This window comes from Taeniopygia guttata, chromosome 16 (genome assembly GCF_048771995.1).
Source record: "Taeniopygia guttata chromosome 16, bTaeGut7.mat, whole genome shotgun sequence".
NCBI classification, from domain to species: Eukaryota; Metazoa; Chordata; class Aves; order Passeriformes; family Estrildidae; genus Taeniopygia; species Taeniopygia guttata.
The window spans coordinates 3,565,499-3,585,705 of NC_133041.1; the positions used below are offsets into that span (position 1 = coordinate 3,565,499).

The 20,207-nt window shown below is 57.6% G+C and overlaps 1 protein-coding gene across 1 annotated transcript in view; it reads right to left on the reverse strand.

Annotated features, from left to right (window-relative positions):
• LOC140685182 (uncharacterized) overlaps nucleotides 1-14,016 on the reverse strand; it is a 338,081-nt gene extending 324,065 nt beyond the window's left edge. The window contains exons 1-2 of the mRNA XM_072936390.1: nucleotides 13,927-14,016; nucleotides 12,735-13,026 (exon numbers count right to left, since the gene is read on the reverse strand). Coding sequence (XP_072792491.1) covers nucleotides 12,735-13,026; nucleotides 13,927-14,016 — 382 coding nt within the window. The remainder of the gene's footprint in view (nucleotides 1-12,734; nucleotides 13,027-13,926) is intronic.
• Between the last annotated feature and the right edge of the window lie 6,191 nt (nucleotides 14,017-20,207).

Below are 20,207 nucleotides of genomic sequence, written 5' to 3' on the forward strand. Positions count from 1 at the left end.
AGCCATCCCCACCTGGGCTGGGCCTGCTGGCACTGCTCAGCCAAGCACCACGCTTGGAGAATTCCATGGAACATCCCTGGCTTCCTGCCCTTCTCCTACAGCTGGTTTGCAAATTCATGAAGAGGATCCGGGAGGAAGAGACCACCATGGGCACAGGGCCCAGAGCATATTCACACATCTTCAAAACCCAGACCTGTGCTGCCCTGGCTGATATGCTGGTAGAGGAGGGGTTTTCCAATCCAAAGCAAGTAAGCAGCCTGTGGCCAGGCTTTGAGCCTCCCAGGAATTACTTGGCCTCCCAAGCCACGTCTGCTGCTCCCTGGAAGCCTTTGAGGCCATGGCAGTGTGGTGGCAAGGGAAGCACTTCTCTGGGGCAGCTGGGCACATTCCTCCCTCTGGCAGCTTTCCAAGTTTCCTCGTTCCTTCTCCAGGTGCCCGCCATGGTGAGGTACATCCACCAGTGGCTCGAGGCCAACCAGTTTGCTGAGCACAGGCTGAACAGGACCCTGCTGGATCTCACCGAAGAACGGCCCGCTGACGTAGTCATGACGCTCCTGCGTGTGGCCCCATTGTGTGACAGGTATGGGGCCCACCTGCCCAGAGGGCTCAGGGCTCCCCAGCCCATCAGCCTGTACAGCCTGTCCCAGGTGTCTGACCAACAGAGAGTCCCAGGGCCCTCTGGCTGCTCCCTTTGCCAGCCCTGGCACATCAGCCCCCGAGCCTGCTGCTCCCTCGCTGCCCCTCAGGGGCCCTTCCCTACAGGGCTGGGCTGCCTGAGTGCTTCTGGTGAGGGGCAGTGGGCAGAGGCAGGGCTGGCAGCCAGCTCAGGTCCCCACGGCTGCCCAGGCCACGGTGCTGTGTCTCAGACCCCCCTGAGACAGAGCTCTGACCCCACAGAGCTGCTTTGACCATGTGGAAGAGCATCATGTGTTCGCCCAGGACTGCAGAGCCGGCCATGCTCGTACTCCTCGATGTGCTGGGCAGCTGGCCAGAGCACAGCACGTGCACCTCCGATGGGGACAAAACGGGTGTCTTTGTCCTGGCTGTGAGTTTCTGCAACTGGCCTTTGCTGGCCCAAGGCCACCTCTCCAGCAGCTCTCCATCCTCCCTCCCTCACGGCGTCTCCCTGCCTCAGGCGCTGGGCTGAAACCTGGCCTCGGGGCAGCTTCAGGGCCACCAGGCCCGGTGCTCCCCTGTGGCTCTCCAGGCCTCTCCCTCCCGTTCTCGGGACCTGCCACACGAACACCTCGGCACTGAGTGCTGTCTTGGGCTGCTCTGTCCTTTGCAGGCAACTGTGCTGATGTGGAAGATCCTCCAGCTGCCCTGTGTCCCACATATGGTGACTGTGTATCTCCCCCACCTATTGGTGCATCTGCTCTTCCAAGTGCTCTTCAGCACTCTGGATGTGCCAGAGGAGGTCAATACCTTCTGGAAGGGATGCCAGCAGCAATATGGCCTTGACACCAGTCCCAACAGGTGCTCCATGCCAGTCCTCCTGTCCTTGCCACATCCCTGGGCAGGAGCCAGTGCTCCCAGTGTGACCTGGGCTTTGCTCTGCACACAGGTTTGCAGTGCAGACCCTGAAGTCCCTGCTCTGCCAAATGCAGCACGAGGATGTGGTGGTGGCAATGGAACGCAAGTGTGGCTGGGACAAGCTGCTGTGTGCTGACACCTACCACCATGCCGTGGGTCTGCTGGCCAAGTGAGACCCCCCTTCTCCCTGCTGCCTCTGACATTTGTGTTCTGTGCCTGGGGTGCCCCATACAGTGCCTGTGGTCATGGGCCAGAGGACCTTGTCACCCAGGGACAGCCAAGCAGACTGGAAAAGGCTGGGAGAGGAGGGTTCCCACAAGGAGCCACCTCCCAAATAGCCCAGGGGCCCTTGCAGGATGCTGGGGAAAGACCAGACCTCTGTGAGTCAGTCCTGGGAGAGGTTTGTCCCCCTGGCCCACAGTCTTGGTTACTTTGTCTCCTGCCAGGGAGATGTCCTGTGTCTCCATCCCCTTGTGCTCCCGGATCGCTCGCTACCTGCTCCGGCTGCTCAGCACACAGGAGCCATGCTGGGAGCTGCCCTCCCTGGCATTCTTTGTGGAGGTGAGCCTGAAGGCCAGCACTGCCTCGCTCAGCTGCCTCCCAGCTCTCTGCCCTCTCGTAGCCACAGCTGCCTGGGACGGAGCCCGCGCCCTGCACTGCTGCCTGGGCTCAGCCCTGTGCGGTTCTGGGCTCCTGCTGGCTGGTCCCCTGTCACTGCCCTGTGCCTTTCAGGTCCTCAAGTGCCTGGACATGAGTGAATGCGGTGCTGACAGAGTCCTGCAAATCTTGTCAAGGCACCTGCGGAGTGGGTGCAGAGAGAAGTGTCACCTGGTGCTCAGGGCCCTTCTTGATCTCATCAACAATCCCTTGATGGTGAGAAGGGGGCAAGGGCTGAGGCTGCGCTCGGGAATGCAGTCACTTGGGCTTGGCTGGGCTTTGGGCACTGGGCCAGCTGCTCCCAGCTCTCCTGCCTCCTGCTTCAGCTGCCCAAGTGCTTCAGAACAGCCCTTTGGCCTCTAGGCCCTGCGGCAGCAGGATGGCGTTTCACAAACTTGTGTTCCGCACTGAGCAAAAAAATGTGGAGCCTGACTGAAAGTCTTGTGGAGCTCCTCTGGGACGCAGATGGAGAGATAGTTAGCATGACAGCCATGCTCCTCAACTTTATCATCTTGGAAAAGGACATGCTGATACCCAGCCCTATTGCACTGCAGCTGGTTGAGGCTCTCCTGCCACTCCTTGAGCACGTAAGGCTCACTGCCCCCAGCCATGGCCACTGGCTGCTGCCCGGACACTTTGTGCCCTGTGGATTTGCAGGCCTGCACCAAGCTGAGCTCTGTGCAGCCGATGCTGAGGTCTTTTGTTCTTCCCTTCATACAGGACAATAGCCAGGTGCAGCTGCTCTCCATAGTGCTCCTTGGAACATTGGTGACTCTTCCACAAGAAAAGGAAAAAGAGGCCCTTAAGACACACGTGCACCAGAGCCTGCTGCCACTCTTCTTCCACTGCCATGATGAGAATCAGCGAGTGGCACAGGTGAGGACTCGTGGGCTGCTGCTGTTCCCCTGGGAGGGGCTGGGCTGCCTCCTGCCCTGGCGCCTCGTGGGCTGCAGCCTCCTCCAGGCCCTGGCACAGGGACACAGGTCCTGCGCCCTGGGCTGTGGGGCCATCTCCACGTCTCTGCTGCTCTCCAGGCTTCTCAGGAAACGCTTCTGTGTGCGGCCGAGTTCCTGAAGAGGACGGAACTTGAAAAGCTGGTGAAGAGCAAGAAGCTGTGGAAGTTCACTGAGTGGCTGGTAAGGAGGGCCGGGAAGCCGCAGCCCCAGCCTGGAGAAGCCCCCTGAGCGCGGTGCTCGGTGTGCAGGCTGGCAGCTGTGCCCCTGCCCGCTGCTGCAGCCCGAGGCCGTGCCGGCTCCTGCGGCCCGAGCGGGGTGCCGATGGAGCCCCGGCCCGGCGGGGCTGCGGGGCGGCACCGCGGCTCCCCGGGCAGCAGCCGGCCCTCTGCCCCCTCCAGAGCCCGGCGCCGGCGGCTGCTGGCCGCGCCTCAGGGCTGTGCGGGCAGGGGAGGCCGGGGCTGGCGCGGAGAGCGCCCGGCCCAGGGGCTGAGCCCGCGCCAACCCTTCCCTGCTGCCGCTCTCTGCAGCTGGCAGAGGACAGGAGCAGAGTGGCCGAGCACCTGCGCCGGGCCCTGCCCTACCTGCAGAACCTACAGCAGCCCCTGCGAGAGGCGGCCGTCAGGTTCATGGGTGAGCCAGGAGCCCGAGCTCCCTCCCCGCCCCGCCGCAGCTCGGCCCCAGCCCCGGGCCGGTGCCGCGGAGCCCCGCCTGCCCTGGGCGCTGCTGCCGCCCTCTCCAGCCGTGCCCTGGGGCGGCAGCGAGCGGCGAGGGCCCGGCCCGAGCCCTGCCGGGCCAGGAGGCCGTGTGGGCACAGGGCTGGCAGCGCCGCTGGCAGGGAGCTGTGCCGCTGGGCCTGACAGGCTCTGTGTTCCCAGGGACGGCCGGGCAGTACCTGAGGGGGAGGACCAAAGAGCTCCAGCTCATCTCTGAGGGTGAGTGAGGGCAGCGGGCTGCCAGCGGGGGCTGCCGGGGGAGCTGGGAGCCCTGCCCCGGCTGCGGAGGGCTCTGCTCCCTGTGCGGACCAGGGCCGGTGTGGGCAGAGCACACAGAGGTTTCAGGGCACCTGGGGGATTCGTGGCCAGCAGCTTCGGGCTGATCCAGCTGGTCCCTGCTCCCTTCTGTCCATGGCCAGAGCCGGCTGGGATGGCCCTGGCACAGAGTCTCCTCGGGTCCCCTCAGATGCGGGAACTGACCATGGCTCTGTTCCTCTCTCTTTCAGCCCTTGAAGGCATGGCCAATGACATCAGTGTCGCCGTCGGAAGCCTGGCAATTCAAACATTGTACGTCCTCCAGGGAACAGAGAGAACTCCATATTCCATCTTTGGCAACCTGCATGATCGACTCTGCAGGGCATGGAGGAGACGGCCTCGTCTGTCGGGGCTCGGCTGGCTGAGCTGCTGGAGCTCTGCAGAGAGCTGATCCCAGAGGCTCTGTCTGCTGGGGCCACCTGAGCCAGCAGGAATGTTTAATTTCTTCAAGATTATTCTTTCCTTTTTTTTGTTTTCCTTTAGCATATAAATATAGGATGTGTTGTAATAGACAGACTCACAGGATCTTTCTTTTGCTGCCCAGGCTCTGCAGGGCCTAGGGGAAGAGGGAGAAAAGGGTTCCTGGGCTCAGCAAGCTGCCCAGCCTTGCAGAGTTTCAGGGAAAATGGCCAGAAGCCCCTTGGCCTTTGGTGGTTCTGCTGAAGCCTTTGTGCTGCTGACAGAGCAGATGGGCAGGGGCTGGAGCTGTGGGGATCTCTGTGAGAGCGGTGCCTGGAGATGGCCACAAGCCCTGTCCCAGGCAGGAAGCGCCATCTGTGTCCTCCTGCCCGTGTGTTGCTGGCTGGATTGCTGAGGGCTCCCAGGTGCCTCTTGATGGGGCTCCTCTGGAGCTCCTGTGGGGCTGCGGCGCTGCTGCCGGGCAGGTTGGCCGGGCTGGGGGAGACCCTGACGGGACGGGGCCACAAAAGGATGAGGGGCTGCGGAAGCCCTGACAGGACAAGGCAGTGGGAAGGCACGGGGGGGACGTGTGAGGGAGTGGGTAACGTTGGCACGGGGAGAACAGTGGGTTGGAGCCAAAGAGACCACTCACCCCGATGTTCGTGTGGCAAACAGAGCACGTTTATTCTCAAGCCCTTCCTTCTAAGGGCCTTTGAAAAACCCAGTCTGGATGATTTCACTGGTTTCACAGCTTCAGGGGCTGCAGTGGGAGCCCGGCTGGGCTCTGCCCTGGGGCCATCCTGCAGGGACAGCTGCACACAGGGAGCATTCCCTGCCACAAAGAGCCAAGCCAGGGCTGCAGGGCAGCTGCTCCAGCCCTGACTGCACTGCTGAGTGCTGTGCTCTAGGGCTGGGGCTCCCCGCACAGGGGACTGCACTGGTGTGCCAGAGGAGACAGAGAAGCTGCAGCTTCAGCCTAACCGAGGTGGGTGCGTTGGCTGGGAAGAGTGGGGAGGCTCAAGGGGATTCACAGAGCTCATCCTGCTGCACGGATGAGGAAAAGGGAGTGGGAACTCAGCAGTGAGGAGAGCTGGGGGCTGGAGAGCAGCTCTGAATGACACTAAAATCCCACCGGACCTCTGAGACATTGCTGCTCCTCACCCAGTGACAGGATGAGTCCCTAAGCCTGGGGCTCGGCCTTCCTCATGGTGAGGGGCACCAAGGAAGGCAACAGTGTGATGGAGACTGGAATGGGCTGGGAGCTCACTGACGGAAAATAGGGAGCAGCTGGGGAGTAAAAGGCAGGTGGGGGAGAGAACTGTTCAGAGAAGGGCTGAGCTACAGCTTGAGCAAGCTGCAAAATGCCATTTGAGGTCATCCCAGATTGATTTAATTTCAGAAGTTATTGAACAAGTTTATTTTTTGGGTGGTGCCATGTCTTCCCTTCTGCAAACTTGAACTGTGTTGCTGAAATGCTCTAGCAAGTCTGAGCTGCAGGGCACCCCATTTCTCCTTTTGCTGATTGTGGCCCGGTGCTGAGCTCCAGCAGAGCCCTGGCAGGGCCCAGAGCAGCCTCAGCACCCGCAGAGCCCGGCTGCAAGGAGAGAAACCAGAAACCACCCGTCAGCTGAAGGCTGCTGTCCCCTTGTCCCAGCTGCCCACAGAGCCCAGGCCATGCTGGCTGTGCCCAGAGCTGTGCCCAGAGCTGCCCATCACTGCTGCCTTTGGGAGCAGAGCAGGAGGGCAGGACATTCCCAGCCTGCAGCCAGCCACGGCACATCCAGCCCTCAGCAGCTGCCCAGAGCAGGACGCTCCTGTGCTCGCTGCCATCTCCTCAAAGCTCTGACCCCACCATCCCCAGCAGACAGGAGCCACCTCAGGCCATCCACCGCTGGGAGAAAAGCTGGTCCCAAATGATGTCCTCAGCCTTCTCCAAGGGCACGGCCCATCCATGCCGCAGCTGCTTCCAAGCACTTCCTGATCCAGACTGGACCCCACCTGGAACACTTCCTCTAGAAAAACAAACATCAAATTAATGAAAATAGATTTCAGACAAAAAGGGGAACAAGGAAAAAGGTCAAAAATCTTATCTCTGTCAGGGACTTGAGGAAGGCCCAACCCCTGCTTGCCAGGGAAAAACCCACCATGGGTGAGGGAATCCCAGGCTTTCTCCCTTCTCTCTGCACTGCCCCCATGGTGTTCCCAAAGCAAACAAGGGCAGAGGAGCAGCCCAAGCCCTTCCTTGCCTGCAAAGCAAAGCAGCCCCTGCACAGGGTCTGCAGTCCCACCTCTGCTCCCACCATGGGGGTTTGTTTGTGTTGGGCTGGCTGCCCAAACCCCAGCCCGGGGCACGGTGGGTGTTGGGGGCTGTTGGCAGGGCCAGGAGCCCACTCCCATTTCATACCCACCCCAGCCCTTGCCCCCAGCCCTGCCAAAAGCAGCCTGGCAGCCGACTGAAGGATCAGCTGCATCTGCCCCAGCAAAGGGGAATCTTTGGTTCCCGGCCAGGCTGTGCAATGCCCAAATCTGGGATCATCCCCCTGTGTGTGGACTCATCTGCAAATTCCCTGTGGAGCCTGGCTTTGGAGAAGGTGTCAAAATCAAAGTCCATCATCGTCAGCCTGCCAGAGACCAGGTGGAGCAAGAGGTTGTCATCCTTGACGTCATCCTCGCTGCCCCCAGCAGCAGCCCCACCTGGTGCAGCTTCTCCAGGGGCTCCTTCTCCTTCCCTGGGGCCAGACCAGGCTGTCAGGGCTCTGCCCAGGGCCCCAGCCATCCATGAACCTTGGCAAGCAAAACCAGGGGGATGGTGGCCCCCGGTGCTTGCCACACCAGGTCTCCAGCTCAGCTCCAGTCCTAGAGCTGCGTGTTCCCTTCTGCTGTCCCCTACTCAGAGCTACAGGTAGGACAAAACCTGTCTGGTTGGCTTTGCCACTGCTTGCCAAGCGATGTGTGGAGCTCTTACCTGCCAGGCCCCTAGATCCAATTGTGCACATGGATCTCTCCCATCTTCTAGGGCAGAGGAACACCCTGCACCCAAGGATCATGGAAAAGCTCTTCTAAGGATGGCCTGTCCAAGGGCTGCATGGACAAACACCTCTTAAGGACATCCTGGCACTCTGGGGAGAGAAACCAGAAATCACCTGTCAGTTGGAGAAGTTGCCCCCATGTTCCCGTGCCCAGGCCATGCTGGGTGTGCCCAGAGCTGGGCCTAAACTTCCCCATCAATTCCCTGTTTTGGAGGAGAGCAGGAGAGCAGGACATGTGCCACCTCCTCAGCAGCTGCCAGAGCGGGATGCTCACGAGCTGCTGCTGTCTCCCAGCACTGGTATTGCCCCTGTGGCCAGAGATGAGGATCCACCTGGAGAGAGCCGTCGGAACAAGATCTGCCCCCAGATATCTCCTGGCCCCTCCTGAACGGGTGCTTCCCCATGACCAGGTGGTGCAGCAGGAGGCCCAGGGACCAGATCGTCGCTGCCTTGCCGTGGTAGTGTTGGTGGTGGATCCACTCTGGTGGGCTGTAGGACAGGGTTCCTGTGGAACACAGACAGAGTTCATCAGGGGGATGCTGCTGCTCGCAGAGCCTGGCCCCAGCACCCCTGGGCATGCGGGGGCTGCCCCAGTGGCACACGGTGTGACCACTGATCTCTCGCCAGCACCTGGGGCTTGTGTACGGACTCGGCGCTGGAAAAGAAGCCACTGGTGCTGGAAGAGGGCAGCAGAAACCCTGGGAAGGCACAACCATTGTAATAAATATAAAGGTCTTTGTTCATCAAAATGAGCATTGAAGGAGGTAAGAATTCGAACTGAGTAGGGAATTTGAAGATGTGGGAGGAGAAGGGGGTGGGGGCTGAGGGAACAGCAAGTATCCTGCTTAAGAATTGTGCAGATGCAACCAGCATAGAAGACTGTGTAATTAATTATATACAAGTTAACTTTTAGGCCAAGGACAATCTGCAAGGAAGATGAGGAGCCTTCCTCCCTATGATCAGCAAGGGCAGAAAAAAGACCCCCTAGCCACCAATTGCACCGGTGCAGAGTGCATTGAGAGAAAATATGTCAACTGGGGGAAAAAAAATAAAAAAGGGACCATAAAAACCAAAAGGGCAAAGGGGGAGGGAGTGCTGTGGTAGAGCGGAGACTCCCCGGCCGTCCAACACTGTCTTTTGCTTGCTACCGCTTGCTTAATAAATTCTTGTTAATTGATTTATCTATAATTGGCCTCCCCAGTTGAATTTGTCCATAACAAGTTTGGTGCCGTGACTCAGATAAGGGCGACCGGGTGGGAATTCCTAATCAGGGAGGCGCCCCGCTGCCTTTCAGCGGCCCTGGTGCAGCTTTTCCTTCCCGGACCCTTACTGACTAACCTAAATTTGGCATTAAGCAAAAGGGATGCAGGGAAACTTTGTGCACGAAGCCCGGGCGAAGACGCAGGACAGCGTGAGTATAAAAGTGGGGATCCGCTCGGCTGGGGTTGGGATCCCAGGACATAACACATGAGACATCCTTTTAGGACGAGGCAAGTGCGGACCTCTAAGTAGCGCGGTTTCCAGACCCCGAGAGGGGCTGGGCTGCGAACAGGGGGCCGCGAGTGTGTGTGTGCGTGAAGGTGTCCTGGAAGATGGGACAGAGGAAAAGCAAGCCCTCTGCTTCCATGGGGAGGAGGACCCCGCTGAAGCTGCCCCAGATACCCCGTGACAGTCTGTTAGGTCTAATGATAAAATCTTGGGATGAATATCCTTCAAGAAAAGGGAAGGATAGGGCAAAAATGATACATTACAGTATGGAAGTATGGGGAGGGAAAAAAAATCCATGGTGATAATTTATTTTGGCCAGTGTTTGGAAGCTTCGAGGACTGGATTTGCCAGGCAACAAACATTCATGTAAACTCTAAAGAACCTTTTGATATGGAAGAGAGCAAGTTGCCACTCTGGATACTGGGGGAAACAAGAACAAATTTTTTTGCCTTAAGCACCCAAGGAGGGAAAAAGAAAAGTAAAAAGCCTGAGGAAATTCCAACTGCAACCCCTTTACCATACATACCACCTCCTCCACCCCCATCAGCACCACCCATAATCTACCCTGATTTAGATCAAGGGGGAGATTTGGGTAAACAAGAGGTAGAAATCCTGGAGCTGATTCTGGAGGAAAATCGCCATGTTACTCATAGCCAAACTACGGGGGAAAGAGAAAGGGAAGGGCAAGCTCTATATCCATGAAGGGAAGTAGTTTTTGGAATGATCCCTAACCCCAATGCTGGTCAGCAGGGACAACCAGCCCAAATTCCGGCAATAGGTTATGTGGAGGCACCTCTCAACTCAGGAGATGTGAGGGAGTTCAAGAGAGAGATGGTGTAAGAGGCAATCTGAAGACCCTCACTCATTTGCCTGCCAATTGCCATGAGAAGGAACTCCCTTCCCCCACTGCAGTTCCGGCTTGGAGAAGGCAACAGTGCAGGTGCAGCCGCTGCACCGTTACGTTCTGTTCCGAACGAGGCCCGGCAAGAACTTGGCAAGGAGTTGGCAAGGACTTGGCAAAGACCCAGCTTGGACCCTGCACAGAGCAGCCCTCTGCAATTCCTGCTTCACTCTCCACCTTTAAGCCAAATGAACTGTTGGGGTGACTCTGGTGGTCTCTCACTGAAGACCCCTCATCTGCCTCGTTACCACCGTGACAGACGGAGATCAAGAACCCTCTCCCCAAGGACGGAGACTGAGACCCCTACCACAGAGAGTGGTGGTGGTGGGAAATGACATGACCTGTCCTTCTCCAGTAACTTCAATGGACTTATTCCCTATTGTGTTTGTTCAGCCTGGATGATTTTCTGTAGATACACCTGTTCCCCCCATAGCAATTTCAATAGACTCTCATTGTTCTGCATGTTCCCCCCTTTTCCCTCTGTGAACTATAACTGGACCCCTGGGTTAGGTAGGACTTTGGAGACTCTCCCCAGCACAACAAGACGGATCCCCATGGTCCAGACCAGTGAGGACCTCGCCTGTGTTGGTAGCTATTCCCATCCCCCCTTTCTCTCTCTCTCTCTCTCTCTCTCTCCTTTTTATTTCTTTTCTGACCCCACTATCGCATTTATTGGTTTTGGCCCTTAATAAAGGGGCATCTGTTGTGATTAAACTGATAGTCCCCTGCTGTTTGTCTTTTGCACTTTGGGATCAGCTAACGAACCATCACGACACCCCGCTATAAGCGGATCGTGACAGAAGGACAGCACGCAGACCCTTGGATATTTGGGATTTTGGAGGCCAAATCCCATTTTTGGCTGTGGACACCTTGTGGAGAAGGGCGGATTTTTCGTCATGAAAGAAAAGCACCAAATCTAAGAGTTTGGGAAAAAGATCAGAGGTGGCCATTGTAGGAGAGGACAGCCAGAGCTGTCCCTCATGGCAGCTTCTGGCTCGGAAGAGCCCTTGGATATTCGGAATTTTGGAGGTAGATTCACAGTGTTGTCCATGGGCACCTGGACATGAAAGGGGTTTAACTCCACATGCAGTTCTGCAGCCAATCACAAACCCCCCAAGTTTTCACAGCCAATCACAAAACCCCCAGATTTTCACAGCCAATCACAGAAACCTCAAATTTTTGCACCCACCCCATCAAATCCTCACATAAATCCCAAATATTTGCAGCCACCCCATCAACCTGCCCAGAGGGAGGAGCCAAGAATTTCTACCTGGATATAATCTCGGGTTTCTGGAAGAACACCAGAACAGCCTTTTCACTGGATTCCCAGAGGAACAGCTGAGGTTTTCCACTGCCTCTTCAGAGGAAGACTACACCCTTCTACAGGATCACTGCTCCAACAGAACCACAGCTGACACTGCAGGAGGACTGCAGCCACCATTCCAATTAGACTGCTACCAATGCCCTGACCAAAAGGGTGTCAGGTCATATTCTGACTCTGCCAGTGTTGTTTTGCATTACTGCATTGTTTATTTTCTCTTTTTATTTTTTCCCCTAATAAAGAGCTGTTATTCCTGCTTCCATACCTTTGCCTGAAAACCCCGCATCATTTCAAATGTACAACAATTCGGAGGGAGGGGGTTTACAGTTTCCAGTTCAGCGGAGGCTCCTGCCTTCCTTAGCAGACACCCGTCTTCCCAAACCCAGACAGTTGCCATGGCAACCTCTGGCATCCCATTCCCAGGGTCATGGGATCCCAGAAACACAGAATTGGCTGAGCTGGGAGGGACCCATCGGGATCCTCGAGTCCAACTGCTGGCCCTGCACAGGACACCCCAACACTGCCAGACTGGGCCTGGCAGCGCTGTCCAAACGCTGCAGGAGCTCAGAGAGCCCTGGAGCTGTGACCCTTCCCTGGGGAGCCTGGGCAGTGCCCCAGCAGCCTCTGGGCAAAAACCTTTCCCCGAGATCCAACCTCAGCCTGCCCCGACTCAGCTGCAGCCGCTCCCTGCACTCCTGTCCCTGGGCACCAGAGTGAAGAGGTTCCCTCAGCCCCAGCCAGGGACCCGCTCCCAAGGCTGCTGCCATGGCCACCAGGGCTGGCACCAGCTGCGATGCTCGGTTTCCATGGGCTTCAGGAATGGGATTCCCCAATTTCCTGCTCCCGCTAAAACCGCGCTGCCTCTCGCTGCCCTCCTGCCTCCCATGGAAAGCACAAAAGGCAAAGATCCTGGGCTGGGATTAGAACAATTTACTGGGAACAGCAACGAGATAAAGAACAAACAGGAACAGAAACAATACTGACAACAGAAGGGATAAGAAAAACTATTTACAGGGAAAATTTCACCATCAGTGACTGTCCCTTCCTGGACATGTATTTCCTCCTGCCGTGAAAGGACACCCTTCTCCTAAGGGGGGGAGAGAGAGAGGGTCCCTTTCCTGCCCCTGGCAATGACCTGAGATAGTTGTGAATGTAATGACAGGACCATGGCCAGACCCTCATGTTCTTCAATCCCACATCAGGTCATTGGCAGGGGCAGGAGAAGGTACAGGTGTCTTCCCAGCATGGATCACAGGGAACAGGGATCACCAGGGCTCTTCCCAATGTGGGTTCTTCAATGGGGGATGAAGCTGGAGCAGTGCACAAAGCTCCTCCGGCAGTTGGGGCACTCGCAGGGCTTCCCTCACTGGTGGCTCCGTTGGTGTTTGGTCAAGGCAGAGCTCCGGGTAAAGCTCTTCCCACACTGGGGACACTTGTAGGGCCTCTCCCCAGTGTGGATGCGCCGGTGGGTGGCGAGGCTGAAGTTGCGGTTGAAACCCTTCCCGCAGTCAGGGCAGCGGAAGGGCCTCTCCTCGGTGTGGATCCGCTCGTGCAGGAGGAGATTGGAGCTGGTGTGAAACCTCTTCCCACACTGGGGAAACTTGTAGGGCCTCTCCCCAGTGTGGATGCGCTGGTGGATGACAAGTTTGGAGCTGCAGCTGAAGCCCTTCCCACACTCCCCACACTCGTAGGGCCATTCCCCAGTGTGGATCATCTGGTGGCAGATCAGGGTGTTGCTCCGCGTGAAGCTCCTCCCACACTCCAAGCACTTGTAGGGCTTCTCCCCATGGTGAACCTGCTCATGGACTTCCAGCTCTGAGCTCTGGCTGGAGCTCTGTCCACCTTCCTGGCACAGGGTGGGTCTTTTCTCCTCAGAGCACCCTGGGCTGGGTTTGCAGCCCCTCCTCCTGTGGGATCTCCAGGGCTTTTCCTCCCCGTTGGATTCCCGTGCCCTGGAGTTGCTCAAAATGGTCTCTTCCATGAGGTTCTGCCGTGGGGATTTGTCCTCCCTGCTCTCCATCCTCAGCTCCTTGTCTGGGAAGGATGGACAAGGAGAGGATGGGATTTGTCTTTGTGCCAGAGGGAAGGGGAAGGAGATACCCCCAGCGTGGCCCTGGCAGGACGGTGTCATCAGGGGGTTGTCCTGCAGCCGGGGGCCGTGCTGGGCTGGCAGATGGAGAAGGAGAGAGGAGGAAAGGGGCACTGACTACCTCCTCACCTGCCTGGGTGACCCGGGGAATCTTCCTCTTTCTTGAAGCCTCCCTCTCCATCCAGCCAAGCTTTGGGAATAAGAAGTCCTGGATTGGGGAAAACAATGTATGGGCACATTGGGTCAGGGGAGTCCTACTGCCCAAGTCCATCTCTAAAAGTCACCGGTCATCTGGTAACCATTAAAGCCATGAAAACAGCAAGATTTAGACCCCCAAAATATATTAAAAACCAAGATTCAGCAAAACCCAAACCCTGAGTTTCCCCTTTCTGGCCTCTCCACTTTGGGCTCCTGGAGACCCCCACCCTGTCTGGGTTGCTGCGGGTCAAGTTTGCATTGGTGCTCCCCCTCTCTGGGCTGCTGGGGCTCCTGGCAATGCCACAGGTTCCCCTTCTCTGGGCTCACCACTTTGGCATCACAGGCGTCCCAGGGGTCAGCACTGTCCGGGGTCCCTGTTTCAGGCTCCCGGGGTATCCATGGGTGCCCCCTGTCCATGCTCCCAACACCTCCAGGCTTCTGGAACAGCCCAGCTCTCGTATTGCCCGTCTGTGCTCCCCCCATTGCCGGTTTCCCTGCCAGCCCTGCCGGTACCGAGCGATCCCCACGCGGCTCCGGGCTGACAGCGCAGCCCCTGGGCCGGGCAGAGCCAGCCCCAGCACGGGGGGACCCTGCACCCTCCGCTCCCTGGGCAGCCGCGCCCAGCCCCGGGCACAGAGCTCCGGCAGCCCCCGCCGCCCCCTGCCCGGGGACCCTCGGGGACCCCCGCAGCCGGGGCTGCCTCTGAGCGGCCGCCCGGGGCTCGGCCCCGAGCACAGAGCTCTGCCCGGGGGCTCCCGGCCCCAGCGCCGGCTGCGGGCCCGGCCGGCCGCTCCCGGCTCGCACAGCCCGCCCGGGGCCGCCAACAAAACATCGCAACCACAAATCCACAAACCAACCCTGCCCCGCTGTGCTCCTGCGCCTTCCCAGGGACCCCAACCCCGCGGCAATGGCCCCGCACCGGGACAAAAAGCTGCTCCAGCCCAGCCCTCGGCACCCCCGCCTGCGGCTCGTCCCTGGCACACAGATCCCGGCAGCTGTCCCATTGCCGCAGCTGCGGCTCTGGAGCAGGGAGGCTCTGCGGGACCCCCGGGCTGTGCCCCCTCCCAGCCCTGCCCGCCCCGCACCTGCAGCCGGGGCTCTCTCGCTGCTCCCGCTCCTGCACAGCCCCGCTCTCCTTTCCTTGTCCCCCTAGGCTCTCCTCTGGGGCTCAGGGAACACCCGCCAATGGAAAGGAATCCATTTTGGTGCTCCCTAGCCAGGCCACAACTGAAACTTTGTTCCTTTTGCCTCGCTGCACAGGCCCCCAGGGCGTTTTCTGCACCCAGTCCCAGCCCCCAGCGCTTCTGAAGCCGCTCCCTGCAAATGTCCTGCAGCTGCCAGGGCCCTGTCCTTGCTGTCACCTGCTGGGGCTGGCCAGGAACAGAGCTCCTGGGCTTGCATGTCCAGCTGCTGGGCAGCCAGAACTGAGGGATCTGCAGCGGACTGAATGCCAAAACTGGAAGATGAGCCTCTCTCCTGGGGAAATCTTCCCCTCCTGGGCCAGCCCGAGGCAATGCTGCCATTCCCTCCTGCTGCTGCTGCTGCTGCTGCTGCTGCTGCTGGGGCACTCGGGGCTCTGGCTGAGCAGCAAAGGTGACCCTGAGCCAGGAGCTTTCCTTGGCTGCAGCAAAGCCTCGGCACGCAAAGCCCTTCCCGGCGCTGTGCCCTGTGCCAGGAGGGATTTTGCCAGCACAGCTGACCCCAAATTTCTTCTCCCAGGCAGCTTTAGGACACGCGACATGGAGCAGCCAGAGCCCACTCTCAGCTGTGCGCTGTCCTCCAGAAGAATCCTGTGTGTGAAGCAGCCTGGGAACAGGGTTCAGTGTCAGAGAAGGGGAACTCAGAGCCCTTCCCTCTGGCCTGAGGCTCTGCATTGCCAATGGCCCTGCAGCTGCCAAAGGGGCCTTTTTGGCTCAGCTGAGAACAGTTCTGCTGAGAGCCTGTCCTAAACCTGCTTTTCCTGCAAATGTGCCCAATTAATCCTCATTTCTTGCAGCCCCAGGTCTTGCGTGAGTGCCGATGTTACAAGTGAAGAATGGAACAACTCTGCTGGTTGGGAGTTCTCTTTCTCTTGTTTTGATATTTTGTTTGTTTGGTTTTTTGTTCTGTATTTTGTTTTGATTTGTTTGGGGTTTTTTTGGTGGTTTTTTTTTGTTTGTTTGTTTGTTGGGAGTTTTATTGGGAGGTGGTTTTTTTTTAATTTTAATATGGTTTTGTTTGCGGGGTTTTTTTGGGTTTTTTTATCAATTCCCCCTGTCACCTCTGGGCAGAGCTCTGTAACTGTGTCTGACACTTGTCTGTCACCGCTGGGGTGTCACAGACAGGGGAACACTGGGGCTGTCACTGCTGGGGTGTCACAGACAGGGGAACACTGGGGCTGTCACCGCTGGGGTGTCACAGACAGGGAACGCTGGGGCTGTCACCGTTGGGGTGTCACAGACAGGGAACGCTGGGGCTCTCACCGCTCCTGCCCTGTCCCCAACAGCTCTCCCAGCGCCTCGAGGGGACACAACGGCTGAGCCAAAGCGTGAGAATTGCAGAAGGAGCTGAGCTAGGAGGGACCCATTGGGATCATCGAGTCACAGAATCACAGAATTACTGGATTGGAAGAGACCTTCAAGATCATTGAGTCTAACCCATGCCCTAAAACCAGCTCAACTAAAGCATAGCACCAAGTGCCACATCCAATCTTTTTTTAAACACATTCAGGGAAGGTGACTCTACCACCTCCCCGGGCTAGCCAATCCAATACTTTATCAGCCTTTCTGTAAAAAACTTTTTCCTACTATTTCCCTTGGTGCAGCTGAACACTGTGTCCTCTGGTTCTGTCAGTTGTTGCCTGGAGAAAGAGACCGACCCCCAGCTGACCACAGCCACCTTTCAGGAAATTGCAGAGGGTGATAAGGTCACCTCTGAGTCTCCTTTTCTCCAGGCTAAAGAACCCCAGCTCCCTCAGCCATTCCTCACAGGGCTTGTGTTCCCAGCCCCTCTCCAGCCTTGTTGCCCTTCTCTGGACACCCTCAAGCGTCTCCATGTCCTTCCCACACGGAGGGGCCAGAACTGGACACAGCACTCGAGGTGCGGCCTCACCAGTGCCAAGTACAAGGGGAGAATGACCTCCCTGCTCCTGCTGGCCACCCTGTTCCTGACACAGGCCAGGAGCCATTGGCCTCCTTGGCCACCAGGGCACATTGCTGGCTCATGTTCAGCCGCTGTTGGCCAGGAGCCCCAGGTCCCTCTCTGCCTGGGCACGGACCAGCACACCGTCCCCAGCCTATAGCATTGCAGGGGCTTATTGTGGCCAAAATGCAGGACTTGGCACTTGGACTTGTTTAACTTCAACTTACTTGACTCTGCCCATCCCTCCAACCGCTCCAGGTCTCCCTGCAGAGCCCTCCTACCTTCCAACAGATGGACACACGCTCCCAACTTAGTGTCAGCTGCAGATTTCCTAATGAAGGACTCAATCCCCTCCTCCATGTGGTCAATAAAAACATGGAACAGAGCTGGCTCGGCACAGAGCCCTGAGGGACCCCACTGGTGCCTGTCCCCAGCTGGATGCAGCACCGCTCACCACCACTCTCTGGGCCCGTCCGTCAAGTCAGATCTGGAGCCAGCAAAGACTGCTCCTGTCCCAGCCGTGGGCTGCAGCTTTTCCAGGAGTGTGCTGTGGGAGGCAGTGCCAAACTCCTGGTGCTGGCTGCAGGAGATGCCCAGCACAGGCTGCCTCTGTCCGCTCAGTGCCAGCCTGTCTCCCCAGGCCAGCACAGCAGCCCTGGGCAGGGCACAGAGGGGCCTGGCCAGAGCTGGTGCCTGCAGCAGCAGCTGCCTCTGCATTCCTCCCAGCAGGCACAGGAACGGCTGCTGCTGTGTGCTTTTATAGGATTTCACTGTGTTTTAGTACATGAGTTAGGAGTGTAATGCTAGCAAGTTTCGGTTGGTATTGTTCCTTGTGCCCCCCATTCCTTCCCCTCACAATGGTTTCTCCCAGGTTGTTCACTCCTGAGCTTTCCCGCCACTCAGCTGTCCCTCAGAGTGCCAATCTCCCTGTTCCTCCCCTCTTACCCTTAAATAGATGTGTCAATCCAGGTTGTGCTGCCCACCTCCCTGTCTGTCATCGCAGCCACCCCCATTTGGTTCTGGAAGGTTCCCTGTCAGTCACCCATGTTCTTATAGTTGGTTAGTCCCCGAGGCTTCTCCCCTCCCCTGTCTTTTCCCCACTGGTTGTAAATCCAAGATGTAATTCTCCTGTAATGTGTCTCCACTGGTATCCCATGTTGCCGCCCCATGGTCCTGCCCTTGGCATTGCCCATCCCCACATGCCAGTGCCCATCCCGGGAAGAGCCCTGAGCAATGAGGGAGGGACAGGATCTGCCTTGCCAGGGGCTGGGGCTCAGGCCTGGGCCCTTTGCATTCCTGAAACACATCCCCACCATTTCCCTCATCCCAGCGCTGGCACTCAGAGCAGCTGAGGAATGGAGTCACACCCAGGGGTGTCCCCAGGGCTCAGCACTGGGGCCAGGTCAGTGAAATCTCTTTATTGCTGGTCTGGACGAGGCCATCGAGGGCACCCTCAGGCAGTTCCAGGTGAGCCCAGGCTGGGTGGGAGTGTGGCTGTGCTGGAGGGCAGGAAGCTCTGCAGAGGGATCTGGACAGGCTGGAGCCATGGGCCCAGGACAATGGGATGAGGTTCACCAAGGCCAAGGGCCGGGTCCTGCCCTGGGCTCACAACCACCCCAAATCCCTGGCTGTGCCCTGCCCCTGATCCCCACAGCCTGTCCTGTTTCCTTCATCCCTGCATTGCCAGGGACTTTCTGGGACAAGGGAGCTCTGCTCTGGGGATGGAGGGAGCTCCAAGTGCCACCACTGGAGTGGGAACCACAATTCTTCAGGTTCGCAGCCTTTGGGGGTCAGGAACCGGTGAGACTCAGAGGCACAGAAAGTTTCTCTTCATGGCCAACAGACCAGAGTTGAACAGGACACAATTTGATAACAATCACCCTCTTCCCTGAGCTATGTGCAACATCCCAGCAGCATCTGATGAGTCCAGCATCCACAAGTGATTTCCATGCTAGAATGAATTTCAGACAAACGTGGTTCTGTGATAGATATAGGCACAATTAAGTTCTTGTATCAGGATGCTCATCCTGGAATGGGTCAAAACAGCTCAAACAATTCCTGATTTTCAAAGCTCTCAGTGGTGGATGGAGAAGGGAGGTCAGGCTGCTTTTGGTGTTGAGGAAATGCTGAAACCAGCCTGACTCATTTCATCTCCTCCAGGCCTGGCTGATCTCCCCTCTTTCCCCTTCTGCACATTGGCTTTTCTCTCCCACCAGGCCCCCTGGTGAAGATCCTGGCTCTGTGTTCTCCATCCCCTCCTTGCTGGCACTGCCAGGCTGCGATGAGGAGCCCCTCAGCCTTCCCTGCTCCGGGCTGGACAAGCCCAGCTCCCTCAGCCTCTGCTCACAGCCCAAGGGCTCCAGCCCCACCTTGGAGGCCCTTCCCTAACCCTGCTCCAGCTGCCAGACATCTTTCCTGCCCTGGGGAACCCAACCCAGGCCACAGGGACCTGGATAATCCATGTCCTTGATGTCCTGGTCACACAGTCCTGGCCCCTTGTCCCCATGTCAGGCTCTGGGGTGGATCCTGTGGAACATCCTTTGGTGGAGGCTGTGGCTCCAGGTGGATCAGGGGGATGCCAGGGGACAGGGACCCCGCTGGGCATGAACAGCATTGGACTTGTTGGGAGAAACTGTGAGAGGGAGCTGGGGCGGAGTGACCAACCCAGTGACCTCACAGAGCCCTGCTGGGATGTCACACAGCCCCTCTGAGATGTCACAGCCCATTCTGTAACGTCACACAGCTGGTCTCTGATGTCACAGACAATTCTGTGATGTCACAGCCTGCTCTGAGATGTCACAGCCCATTCTCTAGTGTCACACAGCTGGTCTCTGATGTCACAGACAATTCTGTGATGTCACAGCCTGCTCTGAGATGTCACAGCCCATTCTCTAGTGTCACACAGCTGGTCTCTGATGTCATAGTCTGCCCATTGATGTCACAGCCAGCTCTGATGTTGCAGGGACAGTCTAGGATGCCATCACTGCTCGATGTCCTCACATAACCCACTCTGTGATGTCACAGCCCGCTCTGTCACCTCATGTTACCACATGATAAATTGTCTCCACCAGCTGAGCTGACACCTGGAGCTTGTTCTCCAAAACCCCAGGCCTATGGAAACCACACAGTGCCCACTGGAATATTGGGGTCCACGACCACCAGGGACCACCAGAGAGACCCCCAGGACAGAAGAAGGAATGCAAAAGGAGGAATGCAGAAGAAGGAATGTTAATGATTCTGGGGAAATGACTATCAGATGTGTGTTTAGTCCAGCACAATCAGTGAATATATGTGCCAAATACAGAATATGAACAGAAACTTTCCTGCACTCAGCATGCTCAGCTTTGGGAGGAGCGATCCCCTGTGCATCCAGCTGAATAAAGAATGCTGCTTCTTAATGCTGCACTGGTGTTAAGGAGTTTTCTGTTTCACCGAATTTTTGGTAACACTCCACTCCCAAGGAAAGCTCTGTCTCCTGCTGCTCACAA